The 17867-nt window shown below is 43.5% G+C and overlaps 1 protein-coding gene across 1 annotated transcript; it reads left to right on the top strand.

Moving 5' to 3' along the window:
• Nucleotides 1-12387: 12387 nt before the first annotated feature.
• On the top strand, nt 12388-17634 carry LOC128657776 (uncharacterized). The gene is made up of 2 exons (XM_053712189.1): nt 12388-15040; nt 15829-17634. Exon 1 carries the CDS (start codon nt 13203-13205, stop codon nt 14895-14897), a length of 1695 nt encoding a protein of 564 aa, XP_053568164.1. The 5' UTR covers nt 12388-13202; the 3' UTR covers nt 14898-15040; nt 15829-17634.
• The last annotated feature ends 233 nt before the right edge of the window (nt 17635-17867 follow it).

Raw genomic sequence — 17867 nt, 5'->3', positions numbered from 1 at the left:
AGGTTCGACTTAGATGGGGGGAACATAAAAGGAATGTCATTAAAAAATCACCTAAGCACAGTGTCTCTAGACATAGATGTACCAAAAGTACTCAAGGTAGGTGTCAATTTAAAATTACACCCATAGAAAGTGTCCCCATCAGCCATCATTACAATAGATTTACCTGTCTTAGACAAAGGGAGACATATTGGATATTTAAATTCCAAACACTCTTCCCTTTAGGGCTAAATGAAGTTTTAGATTCCACTGCATTTGTCTAGCTCAGCCTTTTGGAAATATTTTTTGGTATGTATATTATAGTTATTTGCTATAATAATTCCACACATCAATTGGGATGTGTGTATATGTTTTTTCATTGAACTTTTTGAATATGTTATTGATTGTACACCAGAGTTTGGTGATATCCCCCCTGCTGCTAAACCCCTTTCCACATTTATCACATAATTATAAAATTATGACATTCACTTAGGAATTTTATACACATTAGGATTTTTATTTCTTCTGATAGTATTATACACTATTTTAAATTACTTAGATTATACACATTATACCATTATGAAGATCACTTTAGCCACTTGTTTATATACCAAATTATTAGATTTTAATAGTACATCACCACATCCCGAGATTGGGTCACGGTGTACTACCCTACCACTAGGAGAGTTTATACCCCATTCCTTCACATCTATACATTCATGGTCACAATGGTTTCACCTCTTGATAGGATCGTATTTAAGATATCACATTAGTGAGATTATCTGACTTTGGAGATCATCCAAAAATTAGGAGAACACTTAAAAATATTCATCTATACACATATACTTAATTTCTATCAGAATTACTATATAACGGGAATAATTTAGAATAATAATGGCTTTTACTAGTTTTATTATGGGTTTTCACTCACTCCGTTACTACCATATTGAGGTTAACATCAAATGGATATTATTGAAATAAAGATCGACTCTATATGTTTATGGATAATGGTACTTTTGTTTATAGAATATAAGACTAAGGGATATACTTAGATGATTGTTTATGGATATATGGATAGTGATTGTTGTATATTTTTAGAGATACCCGCAGGTTCATTGTGGTTAAGAGTATGCGTTTGCTCATAGTGGGATGTGACTAACAAATTAGCATCGGCGGCAATTTTAGGCAGTCTAGTGAGGCGTGTGGAATTTGTGTGTTTGTGAGCCGGATAGCAACACGATTGCAGGTGAGGAAGCTTATCGCACTTACAAGTGCTTGGTATGTTTACACTTTTTGTGTTCCTTTTCAGCTTGCGGTGACAGCATTTTCTGTCTCTCAGTATGAGGACCAATAGGATCTTTTGTTTACACCGGGATGGCCAATACGTAAACGAGTATAAATATAGAGAGAGGTGTTGTCTGATCGCGGGTATCCCATTGGTAGCTTGCTCAGCTGCAGTTTTAATATAGAGTCTAGTTTTGTTTTTTGCCGCGCATAACAGTTGATTGACGGCATTATCGGCATATTAGATAGCCGTATAGACGGCCAATTCTAGAACTATTGATAGACAGCTACAACAGCCAATTAGGTGGCAGCATTTACGAGTAAGGATAATTTTAGTTATTTAACTATAAGAACTATGCAATATGCACCATATATCAATTTATACATAAATAACTAAAGAAACTACCGAACAGTTCAACATATATTGCTTATAATAATGTTTGTAGTAGAGTTTTATTTGATACTACTGCAGCAGGGTGGGTGCTGTCCAAATGATGGTCTGTGATTGGTCCTTGTTGTCAACATTGCAAGGGGTGGGGTTTTAGGTGTTTGTAGTAGCATAGCCCTATATAAGGATGTTAAATACTGATGAGAAACATGCCTGAGGAAACAGTTTATCTGAGAAACGCGTCACACTGTTTCTCCATTGGCCATACTTGTTTTGGCACTGAGATGAGTGTTACATTTTTATACTTTTAAATAAATATGTTTTTATCTTTATTCACTCGGAGTGCTATGTATGGTTTACTGCTACGCTACATCTAGGGTGTGAATCATCTACATCAATACACTGCCTTTCTATCGTATGGATCAGCCAGCGGGATTGCTGTAGAAATCCAGCCTGTCCCTATAGGCATAACAGATTGCCTTTTATACATGTGAGTACCCTGTGTATACAACTGGATATAAACACTTACAAGTTACTATTGATCTGCACCATTGGCGCCTCTATTTATTGCTTTTTTCTACAGATTGTTTCCTATTGGAAGTTGTTAGAGAGCTGCCTCTAGGATCAGCTAGCTGGACTGCTGATAAAATCCAGCCTGCTTCTACTGGCATAATTGATTGGCATTTATACATGTGAGTACCATGTGTTAGCCTAATTTCAGTTCCACCTTTGAACCATCATTGATCTGCACCATTGGCGCCTCTTCCTTGTGCTTTTATTTGTGTTAGTGTGTGTCTATGTTAGTGTCTCTCTGTTTCTGTGATGGTGTGTGTGTATCTGTGTTTGTGTTAGTGTGTGTCTGTGTTAATGTCTCTCTGTTTCTGTGTTGGTGTGTGTATCTGTGTTTGTGTTAGTATGTGTCTATGTTAATGTCTCTCTGTTTCTGTGTTGGTGTATGTGTGTCTCTGTGTTTGTGTTAGTGTGTGTCTATGTTAGTGTCTCTCTGTTTCTGTGTTGGTGTATGTGTATCTCTGTGCTTGTGTTAGTGTGTGTCTATGTTAGTGTCTCTCTGTTTCTGTGTTGGTGTTTGTGTGTCTCTGTGTTTGTGTTAGTGTGTGTCTATGTTAGTGTCTCTCTGTTTCTCTGCTGGTGTGTGTGTATCTGTGTTTGTGCTAGTGTGTGTCTATGTTAGTGTCTCTCTGTTTCTGTGTGGGTGTGTGAGTATCTGTGTTTGTGTTAGTGTGTGTCTATGTTAGTGTCTCTCTGTTTCTGTGTTGGTGTGTGTATCTGTGTTTGTGTTACTATGTGTTTATGTTAATGTCTCTCTGTTTCTGTGTTGGTGTATGTGTGTCTCTGTGTTTGTGTTAGTGTGTGTCTATGTTAGTGTCTCTCTGTTTCTGTGTTGGTGTGTGTGTGTCTCTGTGTTTGTGTTAGTGTGTGTCTATGTTAGTGTCTCTCTGTTTCTGTGTTGGTGTGTGTGTATCTGTGTTTGTGTTAGTGTGTGTCTATGTTAGTGTCTCTCTGTTTCTGTGTTGGTGTGTGTGTATCTGTGTTTGTGTTAGTGTGTGTCTATGTTAGTGTCTCTCTGTTTCTGTGTTGGTGTGTGTGTCTCTGTGTTTGTGTTAGTGTGTGTCTATGTTAGTGACTCTCTGTTTCTGTGTTGGTGTGTGTGTGTGTCTCTGTGTTTGTGTTAGTGTGTGTCTATGTTAGTGTCTCTCTGTTTCTGTGTTGGTGTGTGTGTATCTGTGTTTGTCTTAGTGTGTGTCTATGTTAGTGTCTCTCTGTTTCTGTGTTGGTGTGTGTGTTTCTGTGTTTGTGTTAGTGTGTGTCTATGTTAGTGTCTCTCTGTTTCTGTGTTGGTGTGTGTGTATCTGTGTTTGTGTTAGTGTGTGTCTATGTTAGTGTCTCTCTGTTTCTGTGTTGGTGTGTGTGTCTCTGTGTTTGTGTTAGTGTGTGTCTATGTTAGTGACTCTCTGTTTCTGTGTTGGTGTGTGTGTATATCTGTGTTTGTGTTAGTGTGTGTCTATGTTAGTGTCTCTCTGTTTCTGTGTTGGTGTGTGTGTATCTGTGTTTGTGTTAGTGTGTGTCTATGTTAGTGTCTCTCTGTTTCTGTGTTGGTGTGTGTGTTTCTGTGTTTGTGTTAGTGTGTGTCTATGTTAGTGTCTCTCTGTTTCTGTGTTGGTGTGTGTGTATCTGTGTTTGTGTTAGTGTGTGTCTATGTTAGTGTCTCTCTTTTTCTGTGTTGGTGTATGTGTCTCTGTGTTTGTGTTAGTGTGTGTTTATGTTAGTGTCTCTCTGTTTCTGTTTTGGTGTGTGTGTCTATGTTAGTGTCTCTCTGTTTCTGTGTTGGTGTGTGTGTATCTGTGTTTGTGTGTGTCTATGTTAGTGTCTCTCTGTTTCTGTGTTGGTGTGTGTGTATCTGTGTTTGTGTTAGTGTGTGTCTATGTTAGTGTCTCTCTGTTTCTGTGTTGGTGTATGTGTCTCTGTGTTTGTGTTAGTGTCTGTCTATGTTAGTGTCTCTCTGTTTCTGTGTTGGTGTGTGTGTCTCTGTGTTTGTGTTAGTGTGTGTCTATGTTAGTGTCTCTCTGTTTCTGTGTTGGTTTGTGTGTCTCTGTGTTTGTGTTAGTGTGTGTCCATGTTAATGTTTCTCTGTTTCTGTGTTGGTGTGTGTGTGTCTCTGTGTTTGTGTTAGTGTGTGTCTATGTTAGTGTCTCTCTGTTTCTGTGTTGGTGTATGTGTATCTCTGTGCTTGTGTTAGTGTGTGTCTATGTTAGTGTCTCTCTGTTTCTGTGTTGGTGTTTGTGTGTCTCTGTGTTTGTGTTAGTGTGTGTCTATGTTAGTGTCTCTCTGTTTCTCTGCTGGTGTGTGTGTATCTGTGTTTGTGCTAGTGTGTGTCTATGTTAGTGTCTCTCTGTTTCTGTGTGGGTGTGTGAGTATCTGTGTTTGTGTTAGTGTGTGTCTATGTTAGTGTCTCTCTGTTTCTGTGTTGGTGTGTGTATCTGTGTTTGTGTTACTATGTGTCTATGTTAATGTCTCTCTGTTTCTGTGTTGGTGTATGTGTGTCTCTGTGTTTGTGTTAGTGTGTGTCTATGTTAGTGTCTCTCTGTTTCTGTGTTGGTGTGTGTGTGTCTCTGTGTTTGTGTTAGTGTGTGTCTATGTTAGTGTCTCTCTGTTTCTGTGTTGGTGTGTGTGTATCTGTGTTTGTGTTAGTGTGTGTCTATGTTAGTGTCTCTCTGTTTCTGTGTTGGTGTGTGTGTATCTGTGTTTGTGTTAGTGTGTGTCTATGTTAGTGTCTCTCTGTTTCTGTGTTGGTGTGTGTGTCTCTGTGTTTGTGTTAGTGTGTGTCTATGTTAGTGACTCTCTGTTTCTGTGTTGGTGTGTGTGTGTGTCTCTGTGTTTGTGTTAGTGTGTGTCTATGTTAGTGTCTCTCTGTTTCTGTGTTGGTGTGTGTGTATCTGTGTTTGTCTTAGTGTGTGTCTATGTTAGTGTCTCTCTGTTTCTGTGTTGGTGTGTGTGTTTCTGTGTTTGTGTTAGTGTGTGTCTATGTTAGTGTCTCTCTGTTTCTGTGTTGGTGTGTGTGTATCTGTGTTTGTGTTAGTGTGTGTCTATGTTAGTGTCTCTCTGTTTCTGTGTTGGTGTGTGTGTCTCTGTGTTTGTGTTAGTGTGTGTCTATGTTAGTGACTCTCTGTTTCTGTGTTGGTGTGTGTGTATATCTGTGTTTGTGTTAGTGTGTGTCTATGTTAGTGTCTCTCTGTTTCTGTGTTGGTGTGTGTGTATCTGTGTTTGTGTTAGTGTGTGTCTATGTTAGTGTCTCTCTGTTTCTGTGTTGGTGTGTGTGTTTCTGTGTTTGTGTTAGTGTGTGTCTATGTTAGTGTCTCTCTGTTTCTGTGTTGGTGTGTGTGTATCTGTGTTTGTGTTAGTGTGTGTCTATGTTAGTGTCTCTCTTTTTCTGTGTTGGTGTATGTGTCTCTGTGTTTGTGTTAGTGTGTGTTTATGTTAGTGTCTCTCTGTTTCTGTTTTGGTGTGTGTGTCTATGTTAGTGTCTCTCTGTTTCTGTGTTGGTGTGTGTGTATCTGTGTTTGTGTGTGTCTATGTTAGTGTCTCTCTGTTTCTGTGTTGGTGTGTGTGTATCTGTGTTTGTGTTAGTGTGTGTCTATGTTAGTGTCTCTCTGTTTCTGTGTTGGTGTATGTGTCTCTGTGTTTGTGTTAGTGTCTGTCTATGTTAGTGTCTCTCTGTTTCTGTGTTGGTGTGTGTGTCTCTGTGTTTGTGTTAGTGTGTGTCTATGTTAGTGTCTCTCTGTTTCTGTGTTGGTTTGTGTGTCTCTGTGTTTGTGTTAGTGTGTGTCCATGTTAATGTTTCTCTGTTTCTGTGTTGGTGTGTGTGTGTCTCTGTGTTTGTGTTAGTGTGTGTCTATGTTAATGTCTCTCTGTTTCTGTGTTGGTGTGTGTGTATCTGTGTTTGTGTTAGTGTGTGTCTATGTTAGTGTCTCTCTGCTTCTGTTTTGGTGTATGTGTGTCTCTGTGTTTTTGTTAGTGTGTGTCTATGTTAGTGTCTCTGTTAGTGACGGTCTGAGAGTATATGTTAGTGCATGTCTGTGTTATTGGAAGTATGTATGTTGTTAAATTTAAAGGGACACTACAGTCAAAATTAATTACCAATTTACTTTTATTAAGAATTTTGCTTAGTTCTCTTGGTATACTTTTTAAAGATTAATCCTAAGTGAGTTTAGGTGTGGACACGTGGACATTTTTTATAGCAGAGCTGCCACAGATTGCTATAGACATGTGCACACTTCTAAGCACTTACCCATCTGGGTGTAGTTTTCAACAAATAATTCCAGGAGAACAAAGCAAATTTGATGATAGATATAAATTGGAAAGTTGATGAAAAATAAATGTTCGTCTGAATCCTTAAAGATTAGTTTTGAGTTTACTGTCCCTTTAAAAGACTATGCGGGAGATTTAATAAGCGGCGGATGCGGCTTTCTCCACCCGTACATTAAAGCAATCCGGAAACTGAAGTTAAAGGGCCAGTAAACCTAGAAAATAATGTTATATAATTCTGCACATAGTGCTAGTTTTATGTAACCTAATATTGCCGGGCATTTTTTATTAAAAAAGAGGGTTTTTCAGACCCGCCCTCTGTGCTCTACTGAGCGGATCTTGTTTTCCCTCAGAGCCTAAAAGGATGAAGAGGAGAGAAGCGCAGGACACGATTCAAGTGTAGATTAATGTTTAATACATACAACACGCACAAAAAAATTCTACTCCCCCGTAGTCATATAACATGAGTCTTGTTATATTCCTTGAGCAGATTGCAAGCTCCAAGTCTGTGGATTCCCCCACGCCGTTCAATTAACACACGGAAGCAAGAGTTTAAGGATTGCTGCCTGTATGTTGCATAAATAGGTCCTGATTCTAAATGCATTATCTGTTCTTGAGAAAGTCCCGTAGATCGGGACAAAACGCATAGAATTCAGTTGTGGTGTTTCGTATCTTCACCCTGTGAAGCCACCGTAGGTCCTCGTGTGCAGTGAGCTCAGCACTAGAGGCTTTCCTATTGGTACAGTGCTGAGGGTGTGTGCAGGTGTGTCCCTCACTTAGCGGTTGAGACTGGAGGCGCACATGCAGGCGGCAATCCTTAAACTCTTGCTTCCGTGTGTTAATTGAACAGCGTGGGGGAATCCACAGACTTGGAGCTTGCAATCTGCTCAAGGAATATAACAAGACTCATGTTATACGACTACAGGGGAGTTTTACACACCTGATGTACCCATTATATGATTTTATCTTGTGAGTAGAATTTTTTTGTGCGTGTTGTATGTATTAAACATTAATCTACACTTGAATCGTGTCCTGCGCTTCTCTCCTCTTCATCCTTTTAGACTGTGCATTGTTTTTTGGGTTTGTGGAAATACCCTACTAAGAGGAGCTGCAGAACTTTTAAAAAAAACCCGGATTTGGTTTCACGTTGCTGTGGAGGACTCTTATATACATGAATACTACAAGCATTGGTGATATATAATATTTTTACATGCAATGTATATGTTTATTCATTTATTTAAATAGTATATATAGCACATATCTTTTATGATAAGTCATACGTTCTGATTTTACTTTTTTAAATTTTAGAATATTGTGCAATCAGATTTATTTAACATATTATTTATATCTGGATATTTAGGTTTGTTTTTTCCCTCAGAGCGCATCTGGCCAGCTGTCTAGTCACAGCCCGGGCCGACCGCGCCATTACACTCAATGTAGCTTGCTCTTACTCTGTCTGATAGGGGTACGCTGGGTAAAGTACTGTGTGGCATAGTACCTACTTCCAAGGGCATAAACACATAGCAAAAGTAAGCACCAGAGCAGAAATGCACTACTGGGAGCTAGCTAAACACATTTGGTGAGCAAATAACAAGAGGCATATATGTGTAACCACCATTCAGCAGTTCCCCATAGTGCATTGCTGCTCCTGAGCCTACCTAGGTATGCTTTTCAACAAAGAATACCAAGAGAAAAAAGTATATTTGATAAAAAAGTACATAAAAATGTCTCTTAAAATTGTATGTTCTCTCTGCATCATGTAAATGTAATTTTGGGTCTGTGGCCCTTTAAAAGGGCATGATACCTAAATGCTGAAGCACATGAAAGTGATGCAGCATAACTGTAAAACGCTGACTGAAAAAATATCACCTGATCATCTCTATGTAAAAAAGGAAGATATTTACCTAAAATTTCCTAAGTATTATTATTTATAAAATATTTTCCCAGGAAGGATACATTGAGATTTCTCTTGTTTTCAAGTATGTAAAGAGACTTTAAGCAGCCAGTCAGGATGCTTGTCCCAGGACAAGACAGGGAGTGTATCTACGACATGTGCAGCATCATTATATTCTGTTTAAGTAAGTTCTATGAAATCTCATGAGATCACAGCAAAGGAAAAGCATTACCTCAGCGCTGCTGATGCTGATTGGCTATTAGATTTTTTTCCCCAACTTGCAGCTGGACAGCAGCTGAAGTATATATATATATATATATATATATATATATATATATATATATATATATATATATATATATATATATATATATATATATATATGTTTTTACATAGAAATGTTCAGGTGATATTTTCTTGTCAGCTTTTTACAGTTATGCTGCAGCACTTTGAAGTGATTTAGCATATGGGTATAATGTCCCTTTAAGCTGTGTTTAAAAAAAAAAAGAGTCTAATATCACAGTTTGAAAATACACTGCACATTGTCACCACTGCACTTTAGATCTATATGTCTAAAGGTAAGACAAATGCAATACTGTAGTGATACAGACATAACAATTAGAACCAATGAGTAGATCTACAAGAATAAACTATTTCTGATGATACAAAGAAAATACTGTATAGTAGGAATGGAATGACTATGATTTTGGTAAAGCTACAAAAAGTTAAAGGGACAGTCTAGTCAAAAATAAACTATCATGATTCAGATAGCGCATGCCATTTTAAACAACTTTCCAATTTATGTTATCATCAATTTTTATTTCTTCTCTTAGTATTCTTAGTTAAAAGCTAAACCTAGTTAGGTCATATGCGAATCTTTTAGCCCTTGAAGGCTGCCTCTTATCTGAATGCATTTTGACAGTTTTTCACAATTAGAGGGTGTTAGTTCATGTGTGCCATATAGATAACATTGTGCTCATGCACGTGGAGTTACCTAGGAGTCAGCACTGATTGGCTAAAATGCAAGTCTGTCAAAAGAACTAAAATAAGGGGGCAGTCTGCAGAGGCTTAGATACAAGTTAATCACAGAGGTAAAGAGTATATTAATATAACTGTGTTGGTTATGCAAAACTGGGGAATGGGTAATAAAGGGATTATCTATATGTTTAAACAATAACAATTCTGGTGTAGACTGTCCCTTTAAAGATAGTAGCAATAGTGATGCTGAACAAGTAGGGCAAATACATTGTTCATGTTATGTTAATCTAATCTAAATGGGTGATAAATAATAATTGTATTGTGTAAAGCTCAGCTTAAAGGCACATTGTGCTGTAAATTTCTCCCTCTTTAATTTGTTCCCGATGATCCCTTCTACCTTCTTGAATGTAATACATTGTTTACAAATAGATCCTTTATATTTATTTTGTCATTTGAAATAACTTATGTTGGCTGAGGAGGAAACCAGCACCTATACTGAAAGTATGAACATTACAGTATTATTTTAGAAAATGTATGAAACAAGAGGTAGTAACTGTAATCATCCTCACAGTGGGGGTGGCAGAGATAGGTACTAAAATGTTAGTTTTAATCACTCTATAATTATTGGCTTTTGTGCATACAGAAAGAGATAAGATAATAAGGCCTTTTGTGTATAAAGAGAAAGATATGCTAAAGAGACCTGGTAACCTTGCAAGCTCAGCACATTTAAATGGATTGTGGTTACAATTAGCAAAAAAAGCTATTTCACATGCAAAATAAACCTAAAAGAACAGTTTCCCTCTGCAGCTGGTATAACAAGTTATTGGAAGAACATTAGTAGTAAAGTGTCTCTTTAAATGACGGAATCTGAAAATAGATATCTTGATTTTGGTAATAGCACAACCCTTATTTTGTTTGAGTACAGAGAAGGAACATTACTGAATCTGAAAAGTAACCAATAATGCAGTGTAGGGCTTAGTATAAGCCTGGAGCAGTCTAAGGGTTAAGGCTGTAGGAGAGTGGGTTAGAAGAGAGAGGGAAGGTGCTGGGTGCAACATTGTTGCAATTTAGGGTAGGCCCCTCCTTACCAGTAGATAAGCCAAGTTCTCCCTTGCAACTTCCTCTTCTTCTCCGGATCCTGGCTGAAGCAGTTTTTTCTTAGCAGTTCTGTCATCACCAGTGCAGCTATGCATCGTTCCAGGCGTTCGACTCTGCCTCCCAGACGTTACCAGTCGGAACAGGAACCTCCTGCACCTGCAAAAGAAAAAATAAAGATAAGTGTTCAATCTATTTCTGAGGATGATTTAGATATCATTCCCCCAACTCAATATACTACTGTTGTGTCAGCCCAGGTTCATAATGTGGAAGAGCAGGGACCTATTGATATTGAGTTAGCTCAGGAATCCCCCAGACCTCAAGCATTGCAGACCCAGCAGGCTAATTTACCCCTTGATAGTGTACAGGCCTCATTTTTAAGTGCTGTACCCCCTGCTGCTATGTCAGCAGTTTCTGACCTATTGAAAAACATAATATCCGCTATGGCTGCAGCCTCCCCAGGGCCCAGTGTGACACCAGCTGTTTTCCCTCCTGATCCTTCTAGTCAGGATCCGGATCCTGCTTTAACTACCCCCAGCAGGCATCGCCCTTTCACACCTCTCATTGAGGCACCACACGTGGCAACACGCGGTCCCCAGCCCGGCCGGAACATGGCCCCTGTAACGGCCCCTCAGCCCTCAACACCCGGACTTGCCCCTGGTCGCACCATACCCGAGGCCCATGCCATCCCAGGGCCTATGCTGCTCCCCCCGGGGCCTAGCGATCTCCTTCGCCAGCCGCGTGGTCCGGGTCCGACTTCCGGTGTCAACGCCATGTTAGTGACGTCACCGGAAGCGGACATCGGCACTTCCGGCTTGGCAGATTCCCGCGCGGTCACAAGGACATCGGCTCCCGGGGCAACGCCACTCGCAGGTGAGCACCGAGAGCCGTCCTTGGCCGTTGGCGGGTTATCAGTGGGGGGTCAGAGGGGCATTAACAGCGCAAGCAAACTGCGCAAGCGAACGGCACATTTGAACGTTAATCCTCAGGGGCATCAAAGGGGTCGCTCCATCATAAGAGGTAGTACCAGGCAGATAGCCAGTGATAGGGGTAGGGGGACACGCAGAGTTAACCCTTCCAGGGCAATGAGGCCATTACAGTTTATACAAATGGGAGATAACGCAAATGCCGTTCAGCAGGCCGCTCCCGATGTTATTAACCCACACAGGGCTGATAGTGGTTTAGTGCAAGCGGCCGCTCAGCCGCATGATATTGTGTCTAATAATAGCCTGCATGTGAATCAAGGCAATGTTCAAAGTATGCATGTTAATCAAAACATTGAGCATCATTTACCGTCTCATCATTTACCATCCCCCATTGGTGTGAATGCGGCTTTGAATGGTGTGAACGTACAAGCAGCTCCTCAGGGATATAATACACCCCTGGTTGGCATACATAATGCGAATGTGCAATCTTTAAGCCAGCTACAACATCCCATTATGTTAGGCATACAAGGAGTACAACCCCTTGATCAGGGTATCCACTCCCCCATTGCAGCCACGCAGGGCGCTCATGCACACTCATTAAACCATGCACAATCAATAAGCCAGGCATGCCATAACCCTATTGTAGACCAGCAGGGTGTGAATGCTCAGACATCTGCGAATGGACAGTCAGTGAGTCAGGGATTTCATACACCACTTCATATAGCTCATCCACCCCTTGCTACTGATAATCCAGACACATCCATTGGGCAAAGTGCTCGCCAAATTCTTTCTCTTTTGCAGGGGGCAATTGGATCGCAAAGTGCAGCAAAAACACGGACCAACACTGCCACAGTCATGAGTGGGGCGGATGCAGAAGTTCCAAGCAGCATTACAGCAGGAGCAGCAGCCACCACTTCCACCGCACAGCAAGGGTCTTCAGGACTCGCCCTCCAAAACCAGCCAGCAGGCCAGCCCGTTTCCAGCATGGGTCAGGGACCTCCTGCCATTAGTCACGGTGAGAATGCTTTATTTACACACAATGACCATTCTTCCTCTGACTCATCCTCTTCTGACTCAGGGTCTGAGACTGACTCTTCCTTGGGTTTACAAGGGGCAGGTCAGAAGAAAATGTTTAGAATGATTAAGAAAATTTTAAAGAGGGGGGTCAAGCCAGATACTAAGCAGGACAGCGCCAGTAACACCGCCCCGCAAACCCCATCTACAGAGGTGCCAGCTGAACCTCTCCCTACCAGGGCCATCTCCGAAAGGCGAGCAGCCCTTTACGGGGACGCAAGCCCAGGAAAAATATACTCATTGCATAGACACCTGCGCAAAAAGGTGGTCAGTAGAATCCACCGTGGAAAATATGTTAATATCTTTGACCTTTCGGTGGAGGCGTATAGGCAGAGAGAGAGGAGCGATGAGGGAACAGGGCCTAAAAAATTTAAACGCCCAGACACTTTTGATGAGTGGCTCCAGTGCTTCAGGGTTTTTTCCTCCTGTTATATCGAAAAGTACCCCTCCCAGAGTTTGCCTATCCTAAAATACACGGACACTATTCACTGGATTCAGCGTAATCACAGTGAAGGTGTGTGGAGGGAATATGATGCTGAGTTCAGGAGGAAAATGGCAGGAAATCCTTCCCTGACTTTTGACTCTACTGATAACCAGTTGTGGCAGCGAATGGACCCAAAAGGGGGTGCACCCGCTGCTGCAACTTCAACTCAGCAATCAGCGCAGCAGTCCTTTCGCAATACCAGAAGCAGGAAACGGGGGGGAACCTGCTGGCCCTTCCAGGACAAAAAATGCGAAAAGGGTAGCGCATGCACCTTCAGACATGTCTGCAGGTACTGCTCTGGTCCACACCCTGGCAGTGACTGCATCAAGCGAAGGGACCAGACCAATAAGCCCCCTTCAGCAAACTTGGGCCAGAAAGGCGGAAACGCCAATTAATGTACATGCCATGGCACCATGGTTGTGGGCTTACCCAGACCAGGCGGCGGCACGTATGTTATGGGAGGGTTTTTCATTTGGTTTTCATATCCCCACATTTAGGCAAATCAAGGGTAAGAGATTTAATAGGAACCTTATTTCAGCATACCAACACCCCCAAGTGGTGAGGGATAAAATTAATAAAGAAGTGACTTTAGGGCGAATGGCGGGCCCCTTTGCTGCCCCACCTTTACCTGATTTGGTCATTTCCCCGTTGGGGGTGGTTCCCAAGAAAGAGCCAGGGAAGTTTCGCCTCATTCAGCACCTGTCGTACCCAAAAGGTAGCTCAGTCAATGATGCCATTGACCCCCAACTCAGCTCGGTGCGCTATCAATCCTTTGATAGCGCACTAGACCTGGTCAGGAGGGCGGGTCATGGTGCTCTATTGGCGAAACTAGACATTGAGTCGGCATTTAGGCTTCTTCCACTCCACCCCTCAGTTTTCCATCTAATGGGTTGTAAGTTTGCAGGTGTGTACTACGTGGATCGCTGCCTGCCCATGGGCTGCTCTTTGTCATGCGCCTTGTTTGAGGCGTTCAGTAGTTTCCTTCATTGGGTCGTAGCTTCAGAAGTGGGCAGCGATCCCATAGCACACTACCTGGACGATTTTCTCATTGTAGGGAGAGCAGGCTCCGATGATTGTTTATCCACAATGAACATCATGCGCAGCGTCATGAGACATTTCGGGGTGCCCCTAGCAGAGGACAAAACGCAAGGCCCCGCGTCCTGTTTAGTTTTCCTGGGAATCGAAATCGACACCCAGGCTCGGCTCTGTAGGTTGCCACCTGATAAAGTTCAGGGCATGCTTGAGGCGGTCAGAGCGGCAGTCTCTAATGCAGTTATTTCCCTGAAACAGTTACAATCCCTGTTAGGTTTGCTTAATTTCGCTTGCAGAGTTATCCCCATGGGTCGGGTTTTTAACCGTAGACTGGAAAGACAGCTTAGTGGTAGGTCAAACCCGAAATCAAAGATAACCCTAGGGAGTGAATTGCTGGCTGACCTGGTAGTCTGGGAACAGTTTCTCACGCGATTTAACGGGATTCGGGTCTGGCGTACCCCTCCCATGTCTAGCCAGTTACTGCACCTTTTCACTGACGCAGCTGGATCGCACGGTTACGGGGCCTATTTCCAGGGAGAGTGGAGCGCGGAGCCCTGGCCGGAGTCCTGGGCCCCGGCGGGCCTTACTCGAAACCTGACTCTCCTGGAGCTATTCCCCGTGGTCTTGGCGGTCGAGCTGTGGGGTGGGAAGTTGTCGAACGGGACTGTTGTGTTCTGGACAGACAACATCAGTGTGGTCTTTGCGATCAATAACTTGTCAGCCACCTCAGCAAAGGTCATTACCTTGCTGCGCCACCTGGTGTTGCGCTGTCTGGACCTTAACATCCAGTTCCAGGCCCGTCATGTCCCGGGCGTCGACAATGTTGTAGCTGACGCCCTGTCACGATTCGAATGGGCGACATTTCGCAAGTTAGCCCCCACAGCTGCAGCCGTGGGCTTACGCTGTCCTGATTTCCTTTGGCAGCTCGTCCTTCCTGGATAGCCTTACTGCCGTTGGTCCGCTCCTCCTTAGCACCATCCACTTGGCACGCCTATGCCCGCATGTGGTCTGAATGGGACGATTTCTGTGCGTCCAGGGGAGCCGACGCTGCTCAGGGGTCTAGGGACAACTTACATGATTGGCTGGTGAGTTTGCATGCCTCTGGGGCCCGTCAGGGGGCAATACAGTCCAAATTGGCCGCCCTCTCATTTTTCTATAGGGCATTAGCCATTCCTGACCCAACCAATTCCTTTTTTATTAGGCAGGTGATCAAGGGTTGGGGCAGATCGCAGCAGCGGAAAATAGACACGCGCGAACCCATCACCCGCGACCGCCTGGAGCGTTTGCTCTTGGCGCTCGACGTGGTCTGTAGATCAGATTTTGAAGCCCTACTCTTCAAAACTGCGTTTAATCTGGCCTTTGCCGCCGCTCTTAGAGTTAGTGAGGTAGTAGCACCCTCCAAGCAGGCGTCTGGAGCAGGTATACAATTGCAACATGTTAGAGCTGCCCCTGATTCCTTACTTCTTTTTCTGCCGCGATCAAAGACAGATCAGGAGGGTAAGGGAACCTGGATCCCCGTTCACCCTCAGGTGAACAGCGCATGCTGCCCGGTTAACTGCGTTAATCTTTACCTGGCTCAAAGGCCGCCTGGCCCGGGGCAATTCCTGGTCCATGCGGACGGCAGATCCCTTTCCAAATTTCAGTTCGGTAGGGTCCTAAAATTGGCGGCAGTCCAGGCGGGGCTGGACGCTAGCAGACTTGCCCCGCACTCTTTTCGCATAGGGGCCGCGACTAACGCTGCGCAAGCGGGCTCCTCGTGCGAGGACATAAAACGTATTGGGCGTTGGCGGTCCAATTGTTTCAGAACCTATGTCCGTCCAATTGTTTAATGTTTAGATGTTAATTCAGGATACTAAAATGTTTGTCTCCACAGGCACTACCCCCGGGGTGAAGCGAATCTGGATTGTGGGCCACTCCTTTGTCCACTGGGCCTCCCTACGCTGTGCGTCCCTCCCATTTGGCCAATCCCTAGGTCTCCCTACCAACAAGGCATCCGTTAGGTGGTTGGGTGATAGGGGGATGTGCTGGCCCCAATTAGCAGGAACCATATCCGAGGCCCTGGTACGCTGGGGGAAGCCTCACATTATTATTCTTCACCTAGGGGGTAACGATGTGGGGGCCATACCAGTTTTACAGTTGATTAAGGTTATGCAGGCAGACATTGGGTGGCTAAGAGTACGCATCCCGGGGGTCATGATAGGGTGGTCCCATATAATACCCCGTCTCCGCTGGAGGCATATGTCGGCCCATACGGCGGCATACCGGGTTAGGAAGAAGATCAATGCGTCTGTAGCGAAAACCGTCACTGGGTCAGGTGGCTTCGTGGTACGGCACGAAGCCATTTCGGCTGATAGAACCGAGCTATATAGAAGGGATAAAGTTCACCTTTCTGATGTGGGGCTGGATTTATTCATAGGGGACATTCAGAGAGCTCTGTTACCCCTCCTGTAAATCGGGTTGTGGGTTGGCGGCAAGGGTACCATTAAAATGCTTCCTTGTGGCGGGAGATCCTCGGTCCGGTTGCGCAGGAGAAGGTCGCTAGGGGTGAGTGATGGCCAGACTTCCGGGGAGGAGGGTAGGCCCTCACGTGCACGTGACGGTAACCCTCCTTCCTCCCTTTTGAGGGATGGTCACGTGATCTCTGCAACCCCTCAGCGTCATCTCCTTAGGGCAGAGAACCCTCTGCTGCTGTTCCCGTTGGGCCGGTGATCTCCTGCTGTTCTGGGTAGCTGATCTCTATGCCGCCATATATATTTTCAGTTCTATCAGTTCTATCTAGTTTGTTAGGTTAATAAAATTTTATGGCCTGTGACGGTCACAAAATTTTTCCCATAAAAGTTTGTCTGTGGTTATTTCGCACTACATTCTCATGTACATAGTTATTTAATTAAGTTATGTTAAATCCTCTCCTCTGTGAAGAAGGATCCGGTAAGCATTTAATCCCTTAATGCAGTGTAGGGCTTAGTATAAGCCTGGAGCAGTCTAAGGGTTAAGGCTGTAGGAGAGTGGGTTAGAAGAGAGAGGGAAGGTGCTGGGTGCAACATTGTTGCAATTTAGGGTAGGCCCCTCCTTACCAGTAGATAAGCCAAGTTCTCCCTTGCAACTTCCTCTTCTTCTCCGGATCCTGGCTGAAGCAGTTTTTTCCCTCCCTCCCTTCCCCTTTTGTAATGTTTTAATGATGTGTATTTTCGACGGCACCTTAATGGCAGGGCTATGGCTACTCACCCTAGGCCCAATAAGCCATTACTGTAGGATATGGATCTCCTCTCCCTGTTATGCGGTTTACACGGCTTGGTAACAGGGAATCCTTATCTAGGTGGAAGATCTTCTTTCACCCTGGCGGCGGGAGATCCTCGGTCCGGTTGCGCAGGAGAAGGTCGCTAGGGGTGAGTGATGGCCAGACTTCCGGGGAGGAGGGTAGGCCCTCACGTGCACGTGACGGTAACCCTCCTTCCTCCCTTTTGAGGGATGGTCACGTGATCTCTGCAACCCCTCAGCGTCATCTCCTTAGGGCAGAGAACCCTCTGCTGCTGTTCCCGTTGGGCCGGTGATCTCCTGCTGTTCTGGGTAGCTGATCTCTATGCCGCCATATATATTTTCAGTTCTATCAGTTCTATCTAGTTTGTTAGGTTAATAAAATTTTATGGCCTGTGACGGTCACAAAATTTTTCCCATAAAAGTTTGTCTGTGGTTATTTCGCACTACATTCTCATGTACATAGTTATTTAATTAAGTTATGTTAAATCCTCTCCTCTGTGAAGAAGGATCCGGTAAGCATTTAATCCCTTATAAGAAGCGAAAACAGCACATAGCTAATTGGAGCAATAGGGTTTACTGTCTATTCATCTGTTTGATTGTTCTAACATAAAACAGAGTGTTTGCTCGCTTCAGATTACCTTAAAAGTAAGTGTT

The sequence above is a fragment of the Bombina bombina genome, chromosome 4, assembly GCF_027579735.1.
Source record: "Bombina bombina isolate aBomBom1 chromosome 4, aBomBom1.pri, whole genome shotgun sequence".
Classification (NCBI taxonomy): Eukaryota; Metazoa; Chordata; class Amphibia; order Anura; family Bombinatoridae; genus Bombina; species Bombina bombina.
This window is presented reverse-complemented; position numbering and strand designations above follow the sequence as displayed.